The sequence below is a fragment of the Labrus mixtus genome, chromosome 1 (genome assembly GCF_963584025.1).
Source record: "Labrus mixtus chromosome 1, fLabMix1.1, whole genome shotgun sequence".
Classification (NCBI taxonomy): Eukaryota; Metazoa; Chordata; class Actinopteri; order Labriformes; family Labridae; genus Labrus; species Labrus mixtus.
Genome location: NC_083612.1, coordinates 35345560 through 35368755, shown reverse-complemented (window position 1 = coordinate 35368755; position 23196 = coordinate 35345560). Strand labels below are relative to the sequence as shown.

The 23196-nt window shown below is 43.9% G+C and overlaps 1 protein-coding gene across 1 annotated transcript; it reads left to right on the top strand.

Moving 5' to 3' along the window:
- The first annotated feature begins 16569 nt into the window (after window positions 1-16569).
- Window positions 16570-19687, top strand: tlnrd1 (talin rod domain containing 1). Its single transcript, XM_061043315.1, has one exon. The coding sequence runs from the start codon at window positions 18073-18075 to the stop codon at window positions 19135-19137; it is 1065 nt and encodes a 354-aa protein (XP_060899298.1). The 5' UTR covers window positions 16570-18072; the 3' UTR covers window positions 19138-19687.
- Window positions 19688-23196: the final 3509 nt, after the last annotated feature.

The window sequence follows — 23196 nt, the reverse complement described above, 5'->3', positions numbered from 1 at the left end:
AGACCTGTAGCTCCATCGTATTCAGGTGCAAGTGAAACAAGTCGACTGTCGGTTGGTATAGACTTGTTGTCTTTGAGGGCCTGCACCTCATCAGGGAAAGATTCCAATTGTGCCTGGACCAGTACCAATTTCTCTGCAGTGATGTAATCCCCAGCATTGACAACAATGTCACTTGTGGGATGGGCCGCCCCGTGAAGGACCTCAGCTGTAGCATGAACACGCTCCTTCCAGGTAGTAAACTTGCTAGCCGAGGGAATGGAAGGTCCTGGATTGACTGACACAGTGGCAACTATGGTGGCCTTCTTGAGCTCAGCTTTCTCAGGCTCTAAGTCTCCAGATGGCATGACAGGCCATTTGTCAGTTGACTCATAGAGGAAGTCAGGGCCGCGCAGCCACCTGTGTGGTCTGGCGATGGTCTCCAAGGTCAACCCATGGGTGATGTCATCTGCCGAATTCTTGACTGACTCGACGTATCTCCAACAGTTAACATCGGTCAAGGTTTGTAATTCTGAGACACGTGTTCCCACAAACACCTTGTACCTGCAGGATTCTGAATGGAGCCAATGGAGGACAGTTGTTGAATCTGACCACAGTATTACTTGTTGAATTGGCACTGTGAGCTCTTTGTGGAGAAGATGGGCAAGCTGAGCTCCAGTAAGCCCAGCACACAGCTCCAAACGAGGCATGGACAGCTGCTTCCTGGGTGCAACTCTGGATCTTGCCAGGACAAATGACACATTTATTTCGCCATGTTTGCCCACAGTCCGCATGTATGCAACAGAGCCATATGCCCTCTCTGAGGCATCACAGAATATGTGAAGTTCCCTGGCTTCTTCAGACATGTCGGATGATGGAGGAATGTAGGTGCGTGGGATCTCAAGATGAGAAAGAGCAGGAAGCTCTTGCTCCCAAGATAACCATTGTTCTAGCAGAATTGGTTGTTCAATGTGGTCATCCCATCTAATGTTCTCCTTCCACAAATCCTGAATGAGGACCTTGGCTCGGGTTGTGAATGGTATTATGATCCCGAGTGGGTCAAACTGAGAGGCGAGAACCTTGTAGATGTATCTCAGCGTAGGCTCAGCAGTCTGTAGGGATCTGTGTTTGTAGCCAATGGTGTCGCGGATGCAGTTCCACTGCAGACCAAGAGTGGGCTCCTGTATGTCTGTGCTGCATTTGGAGAGCCACAGCTCACTGCTTTCAGAACGAGCATCAGAGGGGAGATGTTCGATGACTGCTGGGTCATTACTCGCCCACTGGCGGATCTCGAAGCCACCTGAACGCAGAAACTGGCGGAGTCCATCCAACATAGCCTTTGTTTCCTTTTTGCTGCGTGTGCTGTGAAGGCAGTTGTCTACATAGAATGACTGCTCTACTGCCTCTACCAGTTCAGGATTGTTGCTCCCGTTCTCCTGGGAGTGGCGCTGCATGGCATATATGGCGCAACAGGGGCTGCAAGTTGTCCCAAAGGGCAACACCTGCCACTCATATATTTCTGGCTCTGAATCTCGCTGCATATCCCTCCAGATAAATCTCAGCACATGCTTATCAGCTGGTAGTAGGCGGATCTGGTGGAACATGCCTTTGATGTCTCCACTGATTGCCACTGGATGCTCCCTGAATCTCAAAAGGACTCCGAGCAATGATGGTCCAAGTTGGGGCCCTGGGAGGAGCAAATCATTCAAGGACTGTCCCTGATGCTGAAAGGAGCAGTTAAACACTATCCTGTACTTTCCGTTGTGTCTCACCATATGGTGGGGAACAAACCAGGATTCGGTGGACTGAGTTGCTTCCTCTGGAGAAATCTTTGCCACATATCTAGCTTGCTGGAGTTTCTGGATCTCCTTGCAGTACTTGTCAGCACGGACAGGGTCCTTCCACAGTTTGCGCTCCATGTTTCGCAAGCTGGGTACCACGGCCTCCTTGGGTGCCTTCAGTAGGAATGATGGCGTGCGTTGTATCAGAGGTGTAGCATATCGCTGAATGCCCTCAACCTGTACTCTGATTGTGGAGGCCTGGAGCTGGACAATGGCCTGTTGATCCTGTTTTGAGCGTTCAACAGTCTTTTCACTTATGAATGGAAGGGTGTCCACCTGCCAGAGGCGTTCTACATGATGATAAAGCTCATGTAGTTGTGGCATGGTGGAGATGTGGAAACACTGAGACACTTGGAGTTGTGCTGGTATATTAGTAGTTGGACCCTGAAGCGCCCAACCAAGTCTGGTGCAGGCAGCAGTGGGCCCACCAATAGGTCCTTCCTTCACTGGTCGGATCGAGGTGAGCAGATGAGGCAGGTCCGAGCCGATGAGGAGGAGTGGCTTAGCCTTTTCTATTGGAGGGAGTGGCAGACCCTTCAAATGTGGATACTGCTTCTGTAAGGCTCCAATAGGGTATGAGTGATCAGCGAGACACAGACCCTCAGCAGTGAATGCATTTGTGACCTTGTACCTCTTTCCTGGCTTGAACAATGGGGATATGTCAAAGGAAACTGAAGCTCCCTGGAGAATCTCCACATCTTGACGAACGGTCCGCAAGGTTAGGGTCTCAGGTGACCGCTTGAGGTTCAGCTGCTGGACAGCTTGGGGAAGGACAATAGTCCGTTCAGAGCCGTCATCGAGCACAGCATATGTCTCCATGGCAAGTCCTCCATTGTGCAGGATGACCTTTACCACCTTGAGCATTACCTTCCTTGAGCGGTTTGGTCGGTCCAAATAGATGGAAGTAGGAGCTGGTACGCTGACCATTAACACTGACTCTTGATGGTCTTGAATGACATCATGAACCAGTAAGGTGCAGCTCTTTGCAAATCCTACATGGCCTCTTGAGGGTGCAGGCATCAGGTGAGTGACTCCGTCCACATTTCCAACACCGTTTCCCATCCTTTATCCATCTCAACATCTGGCTGTGGCTGAGTCTTGTACTCAGTGCAAGAGTTAAGGAAACTTGTTGTTACTTGTTGTCACAATAAGGGCAGTAAGGTACTGGTTTTACCTTTGGCTTGACCGAGACAGGGTCTCTTGCGCTTGCAGGGTCATCCTTACTGAAGAAAATGGACGTTGGTTTCTCTTTGGAACGTGTGGGCCCTTGCTCCCTCTTTGGCCCTTTAGGTGTTTCAATCTGATACAGGGCTGCAGCCCGACTGGCTATCCGCTTTGCTTGGGATTTTAGATTAAGCCAATTCGCTAAATCAGGCAGAGTGTATGTTAGGTCAGTTCCAGTCCGAAGAATGCCACGATTGATGCAATACTCAACGAATCCGTCTCTGTAGCTTGGTGGTAATTTGCTCAGAAGCCGGTCAACATGTGAACCGCAACAGAGTTCATAACCGTTCTGCCCCTCCAGTGTTCGTAACATACCTACGAGTGAATGGACAGACAGAGCAAAGGAGTCAAATGCTTCTGCATCACCCATCCTCATTGCAGGAGTGTTCAAGATAGCCCCAAGTTCACTCTGAACTAGTTGCCTGGGCTGACCATACTTCTCCTGCAATGCCTGGAGTGCTGCAGTGTATGGCCTCGGATCGTGCATGTAAGCTTTGGCCAGCCGTAGGGCACCAGACAGCTTCAGGTGGTCTAATAGCACCTGGAACTTGTACTGTTCACTCAGATGTTGATGAGGGCTCAGTAGGTTGTCCAGTGCCATCTTGAGTAGGGCGAAGTCACTCTCCCAGCCGCTGTCAAACACTGGAAAAGAGGGTCTTGGGATGCCATAGCTAGAAGCTATCAAAAGTTCCATCCCTGGAAGCGTGGCGTAAGCTGGTGCAGGTTGGTAAGGCATGTTCGGGGGAGGTACAGCATGAGGAGTACCTGCGTATGTGGACCTCGAAGGAGGATGGTCAGGCGAAGGCTGCACCCGGATCACGCGTTGCAGGTGGCAGCACAGACGAATGCTGGAAGAGACCTGGTACCGGTGCTGGAGGAGGTCGTTTAGGGCGTTGCCGAACATCAGAGGTGGGAGCTGTTGTAGACTGAGAACCTGCTAAGGGAAAAGTCTGTCTTGCTCCGTAGGGGGCAATGACTGGATAAGGCTCTGTCTTCAAGGCTCGCATAGATTCTGACGTTGGCAATGCAATGGTTTGAAAATCTGTGGGTTGGCCAGTAACTGGCATGTTGGATTGAGAGGTCGCAGATGCTGCAGCGTTTGTCTGAGGTGCAATCAATGGTCGAAAGGCAGGAGTAGATGTCAGACCAAGAGCTGGTGGTCTGGTTGACTGGTCATGAGTTGAGGGGAAAACAGCTGCTCCATCCGCTGGTAAAACATGTGGCGAAGGATTATCGCCTGCAGTGTTTGTCACATCAGGGGCCTCAAGGTTGTCCTCTAATACCATAGAAGAGACTAGTTTTGCGAGCTTCCATTCATTCTCAGCTTTAATGAGGCGACGGTTTCTGTCTAGCCGTTTGACCAGAGCCTCACAAGCCCGTGCTGCTTCCTCTTGAATACATTGGGCCTCTCTGGCCTTAGCATCCAGCTCTCTGCATTGTATATCTGCATTGATATTGTCCTCTATTTGAAATCTTATTTCCTCAAGCTGCAAAGCTTTCATCCTCTCTTCTAATTGAGCTGCTTGTACGTTGGAAAGAGATGGTACAGGGTGGTTTACAACAGATGATGCAGTGTGACACCTGCTTGATTGACTGCTGAAATGGCTTTCACTGGTAGATGAAGATATCCTTGCTTTACCACTACTATGGCTCTGTGGGCGAGTAGGAGGCTGAACAGGCTGATCCTCATTGTGGCGATATCCAACTTCATAATCAGCAAGGTGGGAAGGAAGACGATGAGTCCTGTGTGGACGCCCTGTGCTCTCCGGTACATCTGCAGCTGTATCCATATCGTCTGGTAAACCCAAATCCGGCTTGAAGGACCATGAAATAAAGGTTGAACCTTTGGAAAGTTCTTTAGTTTGGGTCGGCAGATATGGAAAATGATTCCGGTCAGAGAATCAGGACAGGATAGAGGATTCACAGCTCAAGGGTTTTATTCCGTGACAGACACGTAGATTTACATAGGCCACTTCGAACAAAGGAGATTGGCATATCTTGTGTCTTGTGTCTCATTCGTGGTTCCGTGTAGTTATGAGGATCAATCTACGTTTCTTCGTATGTGTATGTGTGTGTGTGTGTGTGTGTGTGTGTGGTTCTAAAGGAAAGAAGGAAAATATATATATATGTCCCTTTTGCAATAACAATCAATCTTGAAAATGTATCAAAGAAAAACTCGATGCAATTTAACTGGAATAGAATGAAGATAATAACTTTAGTAAGTACATATATGAAACTAGATCAAATAAATATGAACAAACTTACTCTTTTCTGCATTAACGCACAAACATATAACTTAAATGTCCAGGCTGCTCCTGCAGCTGCTCTGCTCCTCCTATACTCTGCTCTGCAGCATGTAAGCCACGTGCTTTATACGGTCCGAGCTCGTTAAGTCTGAGCAGGCTCGTTAACTCTAGTCAGGCTTTCTCGCACTAATACTGTCCTCTGATATTGCCTTTAATATGACAACAAAATCAGTTGGCAGTTGAATTAAATCTACTACTTATGATAAAGCAAAAATTCCTTGAAAATAGCATCTTTGACAAAAAATGATAGACACATTGGTATTAACAGCAAATGTATCTATTATTTTGATCTATTATACATATATGTATGTATATAATAATAATAGATGCATTTACTAACATTTATAAGATGTCATTTGTATGTCCGAATTATAGCAAAATCTTGCCATACACTGTCTTTGCCAAAGCTTAGGTGGCTTACTCATTGTTTTTTGCACAAATCAAAGACAGAAATCTTTTTTTGCCCATTGGCCTGGATTTAGCTAAAACGTGGTGAAGGTCTGGTGGAGTCTGCCTGGTGCAAGATCAATGATTGACATTAACTTACAGATTGTTTTCTTTAAAATCCTGTAAATATAGTTGCATGGTAGTCTCTCATATACTCATGACACAAACTTAAGTTTATTTATATTATGTTTTCATGTTGTCATCATCAATCGTTTGTGATTGCCCACCCGGAACTGTATTACAGTTTTTCTCAGTCGCTTTGGTACATTTCTCAGATCAGAATTGAAATTCTCAAAACTACTTGTTCAATCTTCACATCATTGTGTCACTTGTGCACATCAAAAAAGCAGTTTCTCATTTCTTTGAACAAGTTGCAAATACTTCGGTACATCCATGCAAATGATTATGTACAATTCTCTGCTGTTTCCTACTTTATCAATTGCTTATGTCATGTTGATCAAATCTGCTCCTTGCTCCCTGAGTCTCTGGATCCACTTCAGTTCGCATACAGACTGAACAGATCCACAGATGATGCTGTCTCCCAGGTACTGCACATCACCCTCACCCATCTGGACAGAAGGAAGGGGGACTATGTGAGACTGCTGTTCATTGATTTTAGTTCAGCTTTCAACACCATAGTCCCCGCCCACCTCCATTCCAAGCTGATCAACCTCAGACTTAACACCTCCCTGTGTGCTTGTATCCTGGACTTCCTGATGAACAGATCCCAGGTGGTCAGAGTGGGCAGACACACCTCCAGCCCCTGCACCCTCAACACCGGAGCACCACAGGGCTGTGTCCTCAGCCCCCTGCTCTTCACCCTGTACACACATGACTGTGTGGCCACAAGCAGCTCCAACATCATCGTGAAATTTGCAGATGACACGGTGGTTGTTGGTCGCATCAGCAACAATGATGAGCAGGCGTATACAGGGGAGGTTGGAAACCTGACACAGTGGTGCCAGGACAACAACCTACTCCTGAACGTCAGCAAAACCAAGGAGCTGATTGTGGACTTCAGGAGAGGACAGCAGAGGGATTACACCCCACTGAGAATTGATGGGATGCTGGTGGACAGGGTGTGCAGCTTCAAGTATCTGGGGGTGCACATCTCTGAGGATTTAACATGGACAACCCACATAGACAGTCAGGTGAAGAGGGTGAGGCAGCGCCTCTATCACCTCAGACAGCTGAGGAAATTCAAAGTCTCTGTGAAGGTCCTGAAGACTTTTTATTCCGGAGCGGTGGAGGGTGTGCTGACTGGAAACATCACCCAGTGGTACGGGAACAGCACTGTACGCGACCGAAGAGCCCTGCAGAGGGTGCTGAAGTCAGCAGAGCGTACCATGGGTACAACACTCCCCACCCTCAGGAAGAAGGACATCTTCACAAGGAGGAGCACAGCCAGGGCAAAGAGGCTCATGAGTGATCCCCACCACCCAGGTAACGGATTGTTTACGTGGCTACCCTCTGGCAGGCGCCTTCGACACATCAAGGCGAACACAGAAAGACTCAGGAAGAGCTTCTTTCCTCAGGCTGTCCGGACTGTTAATTCCACTCTCCTCAGTTAAAAACAAAACAGAACTAAACAAAACAGAACTGTGATTACGTGATGCACACACACCACACATTCCAATCTGCACATTGCACTTTGACACCCTGGACACTTTACACTGTTTACATTATTCTATATTTAATATTTTGTACATTCAAATAATTATTTTTTAATTTTTACATTATATTCTATTTTACTGGACCCTGGACACTTTACACACTGACACTTTACACTGTTTACATTACTCTATATTTTATATTTTGTACATTCAAATAATTATTTTTTTATTTTTTACATTATATTCTATTTTACTATATGTGTATTAGTAATTTGAGTGTTTATTGCATGGCCTTGCGGAACAGTCCTTACATTTCACTGCACATCTGTATGAGCATGTGACAAATAAAAATCTTGAATCTTGAATCTTGAAAATGTATTATAATGGGTCTCTGTTGAATAGTCTCACCCCCCACAACATTTAGGCATTAGTTCATCACATAAGTCTTTACATGCAAAATGGTTGAACAAGTTGTCATAATATGTCAAGCATATTTCTATACATTTCCATTAGACTTTTTTTTCTAAATCTGTCCTGAATTGGTAAATTGCTCCCAGGTGAATCTTGACTTTCTCTAAATAGGGAAATGTGTGAAGCATTAGATAAACCAATGATCAACCAGTTTTCTGAAATAGCTCAAAGGTGCATCTCATGAACCATCAACTGGCAAGTATATATATAGCTGGAGCACAACACAATGTTACAATTGGATGGGGTCAACAGCCAGAGAGAAGAAGAAGAGGAAGAGGAGTGAGGCTGCGTGGCGGAGGAGCTGGGAGGCAAAACAGAGGAAGAGGCAGAAGAGGCCGAGGACATATGCGCGTTCCTGATGAGATAAGAACCACACTTGTAGACCACGTTCTCAATCATGGGCTTACAATGGCCGAGGCTGGTCGAAGGGTTTCAGCCAAATGTTGGGAGAACAACTGTGTCCTCAATCATTCAGACTTTTCATCGACAGAACAGGTATGTAATCTAACAACAGTCACTGTACTGTAATACTGTATACTTTCTGTAATGCTTCATACAATATTACAGTATTCCACTTGCATTTTACAATATACAGTAAGTATACTTTATACAGTGACATTTTATCTTTGTGTTTTGCATTACTATATTTTTTCCACATAGGACTGCAAGTGTCATGATTCACATCATGGCAGCCCTCCCTTCTCCTTTTGTGGTGTTGTTTGTCATTCCCTGTCTGTTTAATCCTCATGTGTCTCTCCCCTGTCTGTGTGAGTGTGGTGGGCGGGGTTCATGTTCCCAGGCGGCGCCAGGTGCAGCTAGTTGGTCATCAGGATCTCGACTATAAAGACTTCCCGCTGCTTCACCTCGGCGCCAGATTGTTTCACCAGCTCGCGTGGTATTGTACTCTCTTGGCTTCTCTGGATTACTAGTTCTCGTGTTATAGGTTGTGTAGCTAACCTTGTTTTTCTTCTCTGCCTTGTGCCAGATCGCTGTTCATGTTTTTTGCTTCACCTCACCTGTGCTTTTTGGACACCACACCGGGATCACGGACACTGCCACTTGGAACCTCGCACTACCCCTCCCGCTTGCACTTTTTGAGTCACTTTTGGAAATAAACCTTTTTTGTAAACTTTATTCTGCCTATCTGAGTCGTGCTTTAGGGTCCAGAATTTGTACTAACCGTAACAGAACAATCTGGCCAAAAGCATGGACCCAGCCGACTCAGACCTCAGTGCCCAGGTTAAGACCCTCCGACACGCTGTGTCAAACCAAGGAGCAATGCTTGGACAACACGACCAGACTCTTTGTGGGATTATGGACTCCCTGTCTGAATTAGCCTCCGGTCTCTCTTGTGTTGAAAGGCAGCTACAGATTAACCCACAGCCTGTACCTGTCTTAGAACCTCCTCCAGCAGTACCAGTCAGTGCCCCGTGAGCCCTTTGTCCCAGCCTCTGAACATTATGACGGTAATTTAGGGGACTGTAGGTAATTTTTATTTCAATGTTCTCTAGTGTTTGAGCTACAACCTCTGACCTATTTTAGCAATAGATCTAAGATAGCTTACGTTCTGGGTCTGCTCACGGGGAGGGCTAGGTCTTGGGGAACCGCTTTTTGGCATAGCCCGCTCACTGCTAATGCTACCTTTGACCAGTTTGTTTCGGACACGACATCTGTTTTCGACCACCCTGTTACCAGCTGTGACTCTAGCAACCAGCTACTTAGCCTAAGTCAGGGCTCCCTTAGTGCAGCTAATTACTCCGTGGAATTTCGGACGCTAGCCCCTGAATTAGGGTGGGACGACAGAGCGCTGCAAAGCATTTTTTTAAAAGGGCTGAACGAAGATGTAAAGGATTGTTTAGTGGGGAGAGCTGAAACTAAAGACCTGCAGGAGCTAATTGCGCTGGTGATCAAGATTGATAACAGGTTAAGGGAGCGACGGTGGGAGAGAGGGCAGGGTTTTCAAGAAAGACTCTGCAATTACTGTGGGAAACCTGGACATGTGATTGCTGCCTGCCCCCAGCGTTTAAACACAAGTCCTCACCAGTCACAGGGAGGTTCTGCTGAGTAGCACTGTGGTTCCTAGTTTACCTCAAAAGCATACACATAGACGCCTGCTTATTTGTAAATGGTAATTCTTATAAGTTTAAGGCCCTTGTCGATTCTGGCTCAGACTCTAACCTCCTCGATTCCATGTTTGTTAAAGATGCCCAGCTAATTACTGATCTCATTGATACACCTCTATCCGTTAAATGGGGACTGGCTAGCTACCATCACTCACCAGACCGAGCCGCTTCCTCTCTTGTTAACTGGCAACCACCATGAAAAACTGACTTTCCACATTATGCCCTCTACAAATGCTCCCTTAGTGCTCGGCCTACCTTGGCTTCAGATTCATAATGTGGTTATTGATTGGGCTGCTGGAAAGATAGTTAGCTGGAGTTCATTCTGCCATTCTTCCTGTTTGAAGTCTGCTCAGCCTCTGTGTTCTGATACGATCAGTGCTGCTCCACCAGAACCCCCTGACGTTTCCTCTGTGCCTTCAGTGTATCATGACCTTGCTGAGGTTTTACCCCCTCACAGGCCTTACGACTGCTCCATTGAACTGTTACCGGGAGCCCCTCTACCAACAAGCAGGCTCTACAACCTCTCTGCCCCGGAACGTGGAGCCATGGAGAACTACATCACAGAGTCTCTAAACTCAGGTATTATTCGACCATCTTCTTCTCCTCTGGGTGCGGGATTTTTCTTTGTGGATAAAAAGGATAAGACCCTGAGACCCTGCATAGATTTCCGTGGCTTAAACAACATTACTATCAAAAACAAGTATCCTCTGCCTCTCATTAACTCTGCTTTTGAACCCCTGCATGGAGCCACTATCTTCACTAAGTTGGACCTGCGCAATGCCTATCACTTGGTGCGCATAAAGGAAGGCGATGAATGGAAGACCGCCTTCAACACTCCTTTGGGCCACTTTGAGTATCTAGTCATGCCCTAACCAACGCCCCTGCTGTGTTCCAAGCCATGGTAAATGACGTTTTAAGAGACTTTTTGAACAGATCCGTGTTTGTCTATATAGATGACATTTAGATTTTCTCCCAAAACCTAGAGGAGCACGTGGTTCATGTGTGGCAGGTCCTTCAGAGGTTGTGGGAGAATAAACTGTATGTGAAGGGGGAGAAGTGTGAGTTTCACGCTGCTTCTGTCTCCTTCCTGGGGTTACATTCTGGAGAGTGGGCAGGTGAGGACGGATCCTGCTAAGGTCCAAGCTGTCACGGAGTGGCCTAAACACACCTCAAGGAAACTGCTCCAGAGGTTCCTGGGGTTTAGTCAGGTAGTAGCCCCGTTGACTAAGCTTACTTCACTGTCTGTTCCTTTTGTCTGGTCTCCTGCAGCAGAAGAGGCATTTGGGGAACTCAAGAGGCAGTTCTCCACAGCCCCCATCCTGGTACAGCCTGATCCCTCTCGCCAGTTCTTTGTGGAGGTGGACGCCTCAGATATTGGTGTGGGAGCTGTCCTGTCACAAAGAGCTGCAGGTGATGACAAATTACACCCCTGTGCTTTCTTTTCCAAGAAACTATCACCGGCAGAAAGGAATTACGATGTTGGCAACGGGGAGTTGCTGGCCGTCAAACTGGCCCTGGAGGAGTGGAGACATTGGCTGGAGGGAGCTACGACACCTTTCATGGTATGGACTGACCACAAAAAACTTGCTTACATTCAAAGTGCTAATGTGTCAACTCTCGCCAAACCCAGTGGGTTTGTTTTTTGGCCGGTTTAAGTTTACCCTCACCTACCGGCCAGGGAGTAAGAATATAAAGCCTGATGCTCTCTCCAGACAATTCCAGGATGACATTGATAGACCTGCAGTCCCTGACACTATCCTTCCTTCGTCGTTCCTAGTGGGCTCGTTAACCTGGGAGATTGAATCCCTGGTTAGGACCGCCCTCACCACTAACCCAGATCCCGGTGGTGGACCCCCGGATCGTTTGTTTGTACCTGTTTCTGTCCGTCCTCAGGTACTTCAGTGGTGTCACACATCATGGTTTGCCTGCCATCCGGGAACCTTTCGCACCCTGACCCTGCTCCAACGTCGGAGATGACTTGCCAAAGTATGTGATAGTTTGGGACAATGTCAGTTTCCATCTCTCCAACATCATCAGGCAATGGTTTGCGAACCACAACAGGATGCTGATGGAGTTCCTCTCCCCCTACTCCCCATTCCTTAACCCCATTGAGGAATTTTTCTCAGCATGGAGATGGAAAGTATATGATCGCCAGCCACATACACAGATGACCCTTCTGGCTGCCATGGATGCAGCGTGTGATGACATCACAGCAGATGCCTGCAGAGGCTGGATAAGACACTCTAAAAGATTCTTTCCACGCTACATCGCAAGAGAAGATATTCGTTGTGATGTGGATGAGAATCTGTGGCCCAACAGACAGGAACGTCAGGAGGTGTAGGAAGACTGCACTGTAATTCCTACAGCACTGCATGTACAGATTTCCCTAAGGAGATTGTCCTATGTTCACATTTCTACTTTTGTTTTTTTGTTTTTTTCTTTGTGCTATGCAGTGCTGTCTTTTCCTTTCTGTATCGTAATGACAGGGTCTGTCAACAAATTACAGTACAAACAGTAAAAGTGTAAATGTGAATCTTGTCCAGTCTCTTGCAATCAATCTCCCACGTACACTAAGGTGTAACTTACAATTTACAATAATTGTTATCAGAACTTTAGCCATAGTTTATATCAGAACACCCCTCCAGAGTACACTGTTATATTGACAACATGACTAAGCAATTTGACACAATGACACAAGGACTTGTCATTCTGATGGCACTGACATGTTCATTGACACAGATATTTACTTTTGAGAGATGAACTAAGGATTTTGAGCAAGAGACTGGCTTTTGCAGGTAATCCATGGTATTTTGCTATTTGTACGAATGTTATGAGAAAGGCACTTACTGTTTTGCAAATGTCGAGGATGATTCGAGAAATGTACCAAAGCGACTGAGAAAAACTTTAAGTAAAGCCTCTTTAAAATGTATAGCTCTAACTGCCATACTGCCCTTACTCCAGCAGGGGGCAGCATCTCCCCTACACAGCTGCAACATCAGGAGTGTTAACCAACTACAAGGAATCTTATCTAAGACATACACCAAAAAATAAGAGAGTTTTTTTTTAACTGAAATGTGTGATAATATTTCTGCTCTGATCAAAATGCTTTTATTTGTCATGCATTTTGCTCTATATTAACCTTTTATCTTATATCATGCCGAGTATTTTTATTCAACAAAGGAGCCTCGAAGTCTTCAAGGGGCAACTCGTTTTCGGACCCGAACATCACCACAAACTCCACGGGAGGCAATGACCCACTCTGACGTAATCAAACGTCTAAAACAAAACAAATTGTGATTAACGTCTTCTTTTTAACCAAGGTACAAAGCATGCATGCGGAGCCTATGGGTGAGTGAGATTGTGTTTCTAATGATCGGACTTGCATGGCATGCATGAATGACTAAATGCTGACACACAGTGTAATAGGCTTTTCATGTAATGTTTAACATCGACAGAACACATGTAGGTTAGCGTTTCAATTTCCATGACTCTTAAATTACCCTCAGCAAAAAAATCAGTTGTTTGAAATCCAAATTAAAATTTGTTTAAAGCACCTTTCAAGGACTTTTCAGGGTAAAAAAAAAAAAAACGATCTGTAAATAACAAGTGACAACCACAGGTACCTGTTAGCAAGGAAAGAGATGCAGCACCCTAACACAGGAGTTCCCAAACCTTTCATCCTCTGACCCCCAAAATAAGGATGCAAGAGACTGGGGACCCCCTCTGTCCTTGGAAGTGGTTAAAGCATTTAACGTTGCGCACAGCAGCATGCACACTGACATTAGAATAACACTAAATAATACAGCAGCCTTAAAATAATAATATTATTTCAGAGTGTCTGTGTGCATTTTAATTTACAAAGACCACAACAGATACCTACATTTTTACAGTCCTGTGCAAAGTCAACTTTTTGACTTTCATTTCAGCACAAATCTCACTGAAGGACTATTGTTTGATTTTAAATTGTACAACTTTTTGTATCCAATTTAACACTAATGGGCAAAATGTACAATTTTAAGTCCCCCAGGGGTGCCCCTTTTTTTTATTTATTTAGCCTAGGTCAATCAACAAGAATATTCTGTACTTTCAGAAGGCTTGAAACATCCACAATGGCCAGCTGAAGACTTTTCTTTAGTTAGCTCTCTATGGAAAAGAGAGCTTTTCCATATTCTGCTACCAAGAATTGGTCAGAAACCCCTAAATAAATGTGCTTTAAAAACTGAGCAAATAAGATCTTTTTGTGTAAGAATACATAGCATGTTTAGTCAATAAGTATGCATAAATGCACCTGACTATTTGGTTGATTTTGTTTACCTTTTCCTTAACAACCATCAACCACTTACAAACCTTTACACTTGTAAATACATGGTGCTGACCTGGGTGTACAGGGATCTTATTTACTTTATTATAGAGTTTACAACATATCTAAAAGATCATCTACCTTAAAAACGTGTTTTTCAATGTTGATGCAGCAGTAGGCCTAATAACAACCCACTATTGAAAATGATATATAATTACAAAATCATAACAAAACAAGACGGGGGTGGGCCATCCTGTAGGTTTATATAGGCCTATATATTGTTTAAGATTATTTTATTAAATCTTTTAACAGCATCCTGATTTTTTAATGAGGTAAAGGTGCACTGACACTAGTCATTATTTTTAGTGTCGTGAGGAGACGCAGTTACTCCAGTTTCGGTCTCATTTTCCCTCAGTGGTCCATACAGTGAAGTCCCTCCCATACGAACACTGGATTGGTTTATTTTATTCCTAGACCCTCCCATAAACTTGTTTGATTGGATCCCGTCCACATCTGCATTTGTTATTGGACGCTAACTGTTGCGTCATTATTTCCAACAGCTAGAAGTTTCATGTGTCAGCCTCAGCAGAAGCTCATATGGAGCAGTGTTGTACTGTGTTGCCATTTCAATAAAAAATAATTAGGAGTCACTGCATTTAGCCTACTAACAAAGGAGGATAAATATATTTCAAAATGATGTGACTTTAATTTAATTTAAAAACTATTTATAGCCTACCCTCAATTTTTCTAACTCAGAGATTTGCAGACTTCTTATAAGCTGCACCTTTCAGTTTGCTCATTAGGATGATAATGCTGTCGTGTCGTGTCGTGGAGTGACATTTGACCATTCTTGTCAGACAGACTTGTTATAGATTCGGGGGCGGTCTAGTATCCTAGGCTACTGTGATATCCAGGGAGGCGGCACCGGAACATGCTTAAACTCTGCTTGACCTTTCCCTGGTGCAGCAGCTGATCGGTTCAAGTCAATAATCAAACTTTAATGTTTTGGTACCGGATGACTTGAAGAAGGCTCACCGTGTCTTAGCGGTGATATGTTAGATGGGGTACACCGGTAGCCGATACGCGTGAGAGACGTTCAGGCATGGGTCGGAAACGTCAAGACAGCGCAGACCTAAAACTTGATCATCCGGTTAAACTGTCAAAATAAAGCTTTTAATGCCGACAACTAAACAGAAAGAAGAGTGGATGGATTTATTTTTGGTGTTTTTGGTGTTTTACTATCATTTCCATTCTATGTTAGCCTCCTTAACCTCGGAATCAGAATTAAAGTTATTTTCACTATTCCAGGGCACAATGAAAATAAGTATGGCATGGTCTAATAGATGTGAAAATATTTGACAGAACATAGCAAAAAAAGTGTCACAATAGAAGTGACACTTTTTCAGATAGCTGATGTTAGACTATATGAACCAAGGTTTTTAGAGCAGCTGCAGCCTACAGTAAACTTTTAATCTCACTTGATCCAGCAAAGTATGTTGTATTTAATCTTTTCATATTTAAGACTAGTAATGTTTAGTTAAATCCTGGTTGTATATATTCTCATTCTTAGTTTTTTAAAATATTTTTAGTGCTTATTTACTTTGTATTTAATAATATATTGTGTTTAAATTAGCTAATATTGTGTTTATTTGCTCATATTGTGTCTTTGGATAACCTGCTGCTGTAACGCCACAATTTCCCAGTTTGGGATCAATAAATTAATTCTATTCTATTGTATTGTCAGAGTAGCTTTAATTTCACTTGTAGGCTAAGGCACAGTGCACTGTGGTAGGCTCCTTTATTTCACTGTACTGCAGGGGAAATATTATTATCCATGGTTTATTATTCTTCAATTACCTACTTTTAATAAGTATTCACTTTGCATATTCTATGGCTTTGTTCATTCAATAAATTAACAAAGAGTATACTGTATATAGCCTAGTTCAAATCAGCGCAGTAAAAAAAGACATGTTCTCCCCCTGTAGGCCTACAGGACCTATGGACCAGATATTGACATATTATTATATTATAATAATAATAATAATAATATGAATAGAATGTGAATATGAATATAATGAATATATAATAATGAATATAATATAATGTGAATACAATAATAATATATATTACATATTATATTATTATTATATTCACAGAGGAACCTGTAACAGAACCTGGGTAGTGCTATGGGAAGCAGAATACGTGTCTTTCTTGAAGCCAGGGCTGTGCTTTTATTTTGAAATGCACAGCTGTGGTGTGTTTTGTGTGTGGTGTCTAACTTGACGTTGAAGCGACGCCTCATGGCAGCTCGTCCCGAAACTCAGACCCGTCATAAAAGTCCGCAGAGCTCTTTGGCTCCTGTGTAACTTGATTCTTCTTCTGCGACGTCGTAAAACGTGAGGCAGCAGATCATTCACAGGATGGTGGAGGGTTGATTCCAGGTTGAAATGTGTCCTGAGCTGCTGCTGTGTTCCTCTAACGACCACACCCTCCCCGCTTCCTCATACTGCAGCGGGAGCGCGCAGCACCGCTTTGAATCCCCGGGAATAACGGCCCCTCTTTGGGCTACCTTTCTGTTTTACAGCCCCTGGAACCTGCTGAGACAAGTGAGTCCACTCTCCAAAGACTTCTGACTGCTTATGGCTACAAAAAGCAATTAATCAGAAAGGATATGCGGGACTGCACAGTCTCTGGTCCCGAGTTAAGACGCCGACGAGGAGGAGGAGGTGGAGGGCGGACTGAAGGACTGAAGGACGATGCATATGGAGTCCAAGCGACTACAGCAACTGCTAGCTCATAACCCAGGGCTGTGTCTGAAAAAGAAGAGATTGAAAGTGGATACTGGGGTTGTTTTGTTGAAAAGTCGGCCTCTCGGTGGATTTGTGAAACGATGGTGCTGAAGGGGAACCCAGGTCTGTCTGCTGTCCAGGAGAGCTGCCCGGGTGCTGTCCTGTTTGTAACCAGCATGAGTCCTACACCAGGCCGGTCCCAGTCAGTGGAAACAAGTTGGACCAGATATCGATGCTGCTCCAGGCTACTTACTCTCATGCGAGTGGACATAAAATGACCTCCTATTGACCTTTAAAAAAACCCCTACAGAAACATGTCCTCTAGTGAATGTTGAGGTGACCTTTTCTTACCTCTAGTTGTACAAAGACCAAAACAAAAGAAGAGAAGAATCAGCACATGTCATGAAATGTAGCCTAGATGTGATCTTGTCTTAAAAAGGAAAGTATTTTTTGACATAACCCTCAGTCTGCACTTTGCCTTGAAGTAGGCACCTTGGTGTCACTGCAGTTTGTGTGTGATTTCCTTTTTTTAAAATTCACAACCTGTGAATTATTTTGTCACCTGAAACAGTGTTTATAATGCCAATATTGAGTTTTGGATGAAATGGGCATTTAAATTAATTAGAGCAAATATCTTCTGCTGAGAATTTCACAGTTGTTGGATTTCAAATTGAAACATTGCTAAGGATGGGGGGCAGATAACTAGTTTTTGTCATGATAACAAAGTAATAGAGATGTTATTCACACAAAGAAATGCAGTTTTACTCCTTCTACATGTTTACATTGAGATTCTATGTCCTGTGTGTCATCGTATGATGAACAGCTGATTGCTCTGAAGGAATTTAAGGAAGACTGTTTGGCCAGTTGATATCTAAGATTTTTTAAGTTTATCTTGGAAACAGTACAATGCATTGTACAGAGGCAGAAGACTATAAATAACCTAATTGAATAAGCCCCACCCCCTCCCACTCCCCTCCTTATTATGGCTAGTGGTGGTTCTGGCAAATCTGCAAGTGAGGGCTCCCCCAGCACACCCTGTGGCAGCCTGCAGCAAAGGAAGCGTCTCTCCTCCGTCTGTGACAGCTGTAAGGGCAAGATGCAGCTGGTGGCCGACCTCCTCCTGCTGTCCAGCGAGACGAGGCCGGTCATGACCTCTGAAGGCGTGGCCGTGGCGGACACCTTCGACCAGTGCCGCGACACGGTCATAGCGCGGACTAAAGAGCTCTCCATCCTCACGCACGACATCCAGAGCCAGCTCAACATGGGCCGCTTCAACGAGGTGGGGGACCGTCTCGTGGAGATGGCCGACCTGGTGGTGTCTCTGACCGAGTGCTCCGCCCATGCCGCTTACCTGGCGGCCGTCGAGACCCCCGGCTCTCAGCCCTGCCTGCCCGGTCTGGTCGATCGCTACAAGGTCACGCGTTGCCGGCACGAGGTGGAGCAGAGCTGCAGTGTCCTCCGAGTCACGCCCCTGCCCGACCTGACCCCGCAGCTCCTCCTCGAGCTGTCTCAGAACATCTCCACCAGCCTCAAGAACCTGACCGACATCTCGTCTCTCGCCAGCGAGCGGTCCCGCGAGCGTTTCGCTAAAGAGCAGTTCAAGCTGAGCGTAAAAAGCATGAGCACGAGCGGCACGGCGTTCCTGGCGTGTGTCAAAGAGGTGAAGAGCCAGCCCAGCGAGCTGACCAGGACCCGCTGCGTCCTCTTCAGTAACGCTCTGGTCCAGGCCGTGAGCGCCCTGGTCGGGTTCGCCACGGAGCCTCCGTTCCTGGGGAGGGCGGCGAGCGTCTCCGGTGAAGGGAAGGGGGTACAGACTGCAGTTTTAGGGGGGGCCATGAGCGTGGTCTCAGCCTGTGTGCTACTAACTCAGGGCCTCAGGGATGTCGCACAGCATCCCGAGAGCAGCTCCAAAATGGCCGACTACCGCGAACGCCTACGTAATTCAGCCTGTGCTGTGTCGGACGGTTGCACTCTGCTTACTCAGGCACTCAGAGAACGCTCGTCTCCAAGGACTCTGCCGCCAGTCAACTCTCATCCTGTGAATTAGTTTAGTCCTATCCTGACATACCAAAGAGACTCACCTGGGTGACCCCTGTTCATCAGGTGTATAGCCTGAGTGTCATCAGATGAACGCTGTCTGTGTCTGTTGAGCTGGTTGAAGTAAAGAATTCAGAGGAGAACTAACAACGACCTCTGCAGGGTTTGAATTCGCGCTGGATGTGAATCAACTCTTCATCACTCTGCAGCCTGACCCGGGTTCAGCTGACAGACACAACCCTTCAAACGTAAAAAAAAAAAAGTTTACCTCAGTTTTTCCTTTTTGGTGAAAACACCAGCCTTGATGGATGTAGCCTTGCTGTGTGAACCTATGATTGGCTGACCTGCTCGATTACAAGCGCTTGTGAGATTTGAGTGATCTGAGTGTCTCGATGCTTGTTTTTTTTTTCCAACGTGTGAATACCTAATTTGTAAAAGCTGCTGTGAGTGTGTGCCATAGGTTTTTACACTATTTACCAGACTTCCCATAGTATTTTCAAGTGTTTTGAACATGCATGTAATGGAGTATTTATTTCAACTATTAAATATGTTGTTTCAGATACACTCTTATTGGGGACATTTAATCAGAAAGTTCATTGATATGCTTTTTATAACCCAGGTGATGTATTCTCTGACACCTCTCTGCACACGCTGATGGTTCAAAGTGACTTTCCTAGCTTGGTTTGTACCTTGATAACTCGTTATTCATTCTTAAAAATAACATATTTAGAAGCCATGAGAAACATCACTCCATCATTGCTTTAAACAGAGTCTTCATTTAGTGTGTGTGGTGATGGAAATCTAAATCTTCACCCATCCCTCCGCTGTGTTCCTGCCGCTTGAGAAGAAGGCGGACCAGAAACAAAGTGGTTATTAGTTTAAAATGTGAAACTTAAGCCACTAAAACTCAGATTTCACCAGGTGTATTTTTTTAAATTTATTTTCAATAATATCTCATTTCACTTCAATTAGGCTGTATTCACCTGTCTATTCTGCCAGTGCAGCGAGGGAAATGTACTAAAGCTTTTTTGAATTAACATAAAGATTAAATTGTAAGAAACATAAGAAGGTTTTGCTTGATGCACTGACATCAGTTTTATACTTGTAAGCAATTCAGACCTTATGTTTCTGCTTTTCACCTTAAAATAAGATGTTTGGCTTTTCAAGTGAATGTGGATTATATTTAGTGTAATCAGGTATTTAAACTTATAACTGTCCTCGTTACAGTGTAGAGTCAGAGGATATTATTCCCTGCTGTTGGTCTGAAGGCAGTACCAGGAACAAACATGACCACCTTATACAAGTCTTCCTCAACATTACTCATCAGAAATGTTTTAGGTTCAATTTCAAAGTCCTTAAAGTAATGATTCATTTTTGAATGAGTTAAAAGTGTTAGGTTTATCTACATATTTATTTACTATGACTAAGGATACTGACACTGAACTATTTTTTTCTCATATACAATTCATTTAGTTAAATACAACAACTCACTGCTGAATCAACTTTCTATATGATTATCCAGGTTATTCACAATTCAAGAAACTGAATATGAACTCTGATAACAAAGGAACACTCATTAAAATGCCATTTAAGAAGAAGTGTTAGTTTTAAGATACTTTAATTTAAACATCATAAAACAAAATAGGAACAAATAGTTTTTAAAGGTTCTTTCTCAACCACAAGTTTATTTTTCTCAGCCATAACAATAAGTTTGTTTTCTATCGTCAATACATTTTACACTCATTATTCTAACATACAATGTAAAGCACTAGAGATACTGGAGGTGTGGCCTATTCATGTTTACAAATCATACTACACATCCAATAAGGATAAATCATTAATTATGGACTTTACCAAGTAATGAACAAGACATTCATTCAACTAGGTTTATGACTTCACTGTTAAGTTATTAACAAAACCAAACATCTTATGTGTCATGGTTTAAACAAGTTTCCCTTGTTTTCAAACCCCACCACTTTATGAAGAACCATCACTTTCTACACTGAAGCATATCATGCCTTGTATGTTGTTAATAGAATAAGAGTGAAATATTACAATAGCTTATTGATGATACTATCGATTGTAGTGCTTCTGTGCCTTAAGATCCTTTCACATGAAAGAATACCACATTAATATGTAATCAAAGTATTTATGTGAAACTGAGAGAAAGCAAACAAAAAAACAATTACCCCAAGAGGGATTATAATTAAAGCTACTAATAATCAAAACCAGAGTTTAAAAAAATGAACCCCCCCTCTACAATGCGCTGATGAAGACATGAGCTATTCAGTCCATTTTTGTGAACCAGTTGTAAACATGTGTATCTGCTGTAATTTTAGAATAGGTGTGTGTGTGACTTCCAGGGCTTTTGCAGCTGGTCTCTCTCTTTTTTTCTTTTTTTTATAGATTGCTGATTGTCAAAATGATGAAAAATGAAGCAGTAATCTGGGCTGTGTGATGCTGTGGGAGTGCCCATATAATATGTTGAAACCTCAGCTCACTGGTGGGAAAGATGTGCCTCTCTGAACTTTCAAAAACTGATATTTAAATTCTTCAAATATTTAGCATCCAAGGAACATGCAGTTGTGAATTGAAGGCATAGCTAGTTATGACTGTTATCCTAAAACATAACTCATGATCAAGCTGAAGACCAGAAGATGTTAAAGTGTTCAGTACATTGTGTATTTGTAGGGGAGGGGGGCGATTTGGCACCCCCTCCTTCCATGAAATACGTTTTAACGGTCTAAATCCAGAATTCAGTCAAACATAGTTCTCTGTTTTTTTTCACAAGTTTACAGATACTTTTTCCCAACATTAACCAATGTTAACCGATGTCTGATGTTGCTTTACAGACTTTAAGTCGTAAAGTTTATTGACCAACTAAAACCGGGGTTTGCACAGAAACTGATACTTCCTGAAGAGCACAAGCTGCAGTTTCAATATTTCAGAGCCTATTACTCTAAACCTAACTGTTTGATTTATCATCTGTTTATTTAGTGCCTCAACATTTTAAAGGCATGACACAAAGCTGAAGGGCTTTCAGGATTGTTCAGCCTCCCTGACTGAAGCCCAAACTGCTGGTCCACAACAGGAAACCTATAGCCGGTGCTATCAGGAGTGGCTTCCTTCACAAGACAAAATGCTGGCGTCATAACTCCAGGCAAGGTTTCGCCCATTTCCTGATGCAGGAGGGAAACAGTTGCCTATCCTTTTCCCCAGGGTAGGTTCCCATCCCCACAGCACTGACCTGTCTTTACTTATGAGAGGGACAACACCATAACGAGCAACGAGTGAAGACGTTTACATGGGATTAAACGTTCAGGTTCTTAGTTTCTTCACATTGTTATTTTAAAGTAATATAATGTGATCCAGATACAAAGAAACAGAGAGACAGAAGTTCACCTGAACTGTCCCTGCCTCCTAAAGGAACTATCTGTTACCAAGCAGATGACTAAAGTTCAGTGCTTATGGTTAGACTGAATTCATAGTTATCTCACAACCCTTTTAACAGCTTGAACTAGATTTCTAATTTACGGTGACACCACAGTATAGGGGGATTTATTTTGTGTATTTATGTGTAACTAATAGTAACTTTAATTAGTGTGCTCTTTGTAAGACCATCTCCAGGCCGGGAAAACATTTCTTTCTACATGTTGAGCTGTTTTGACCCGGGGATCTGGACTCTTTGCCTCTCTCTCTCTCTGAGTGATGTGTGTGGCAGTAAAGAGGATTTATTTGGATTTTTGTCTGTTAATAATTCCTGAAAGTGTCTCATATCAGACTGGAGCCTTTCTGTTTTTATATAAACATCTCCCCTGCATGATGAATGTATTGCTAGATCTGCACATTGAATTTATATTTTTAATCAGAATAATGGTGAGGAATAATCAGTGTGGATATCGGAGGTGACATGTCCCTTCTGTCAGGGTAATGAGGTGTTTTAGTATTCGTTAAAAGTTTTTTACCCAGGTTTGGCACCACACAAGGGGAATGCACGTATCGGTTTCCAGGTGTTGTTGCAACCTGAGAGAAGCCACCTGATCCTGGGTACATTATTGATGGATACAGC

Bases quoted from the DNA above. Each gene is read 5' to 3' on its own strand.
- tlnrd1 (XM_061043315.1), top strand. From the start codon at position 18,073: ATGGCTAGTGGTGGTTCTGGCAAATCTGCAAGTGAGGGCTCCCCCAGC.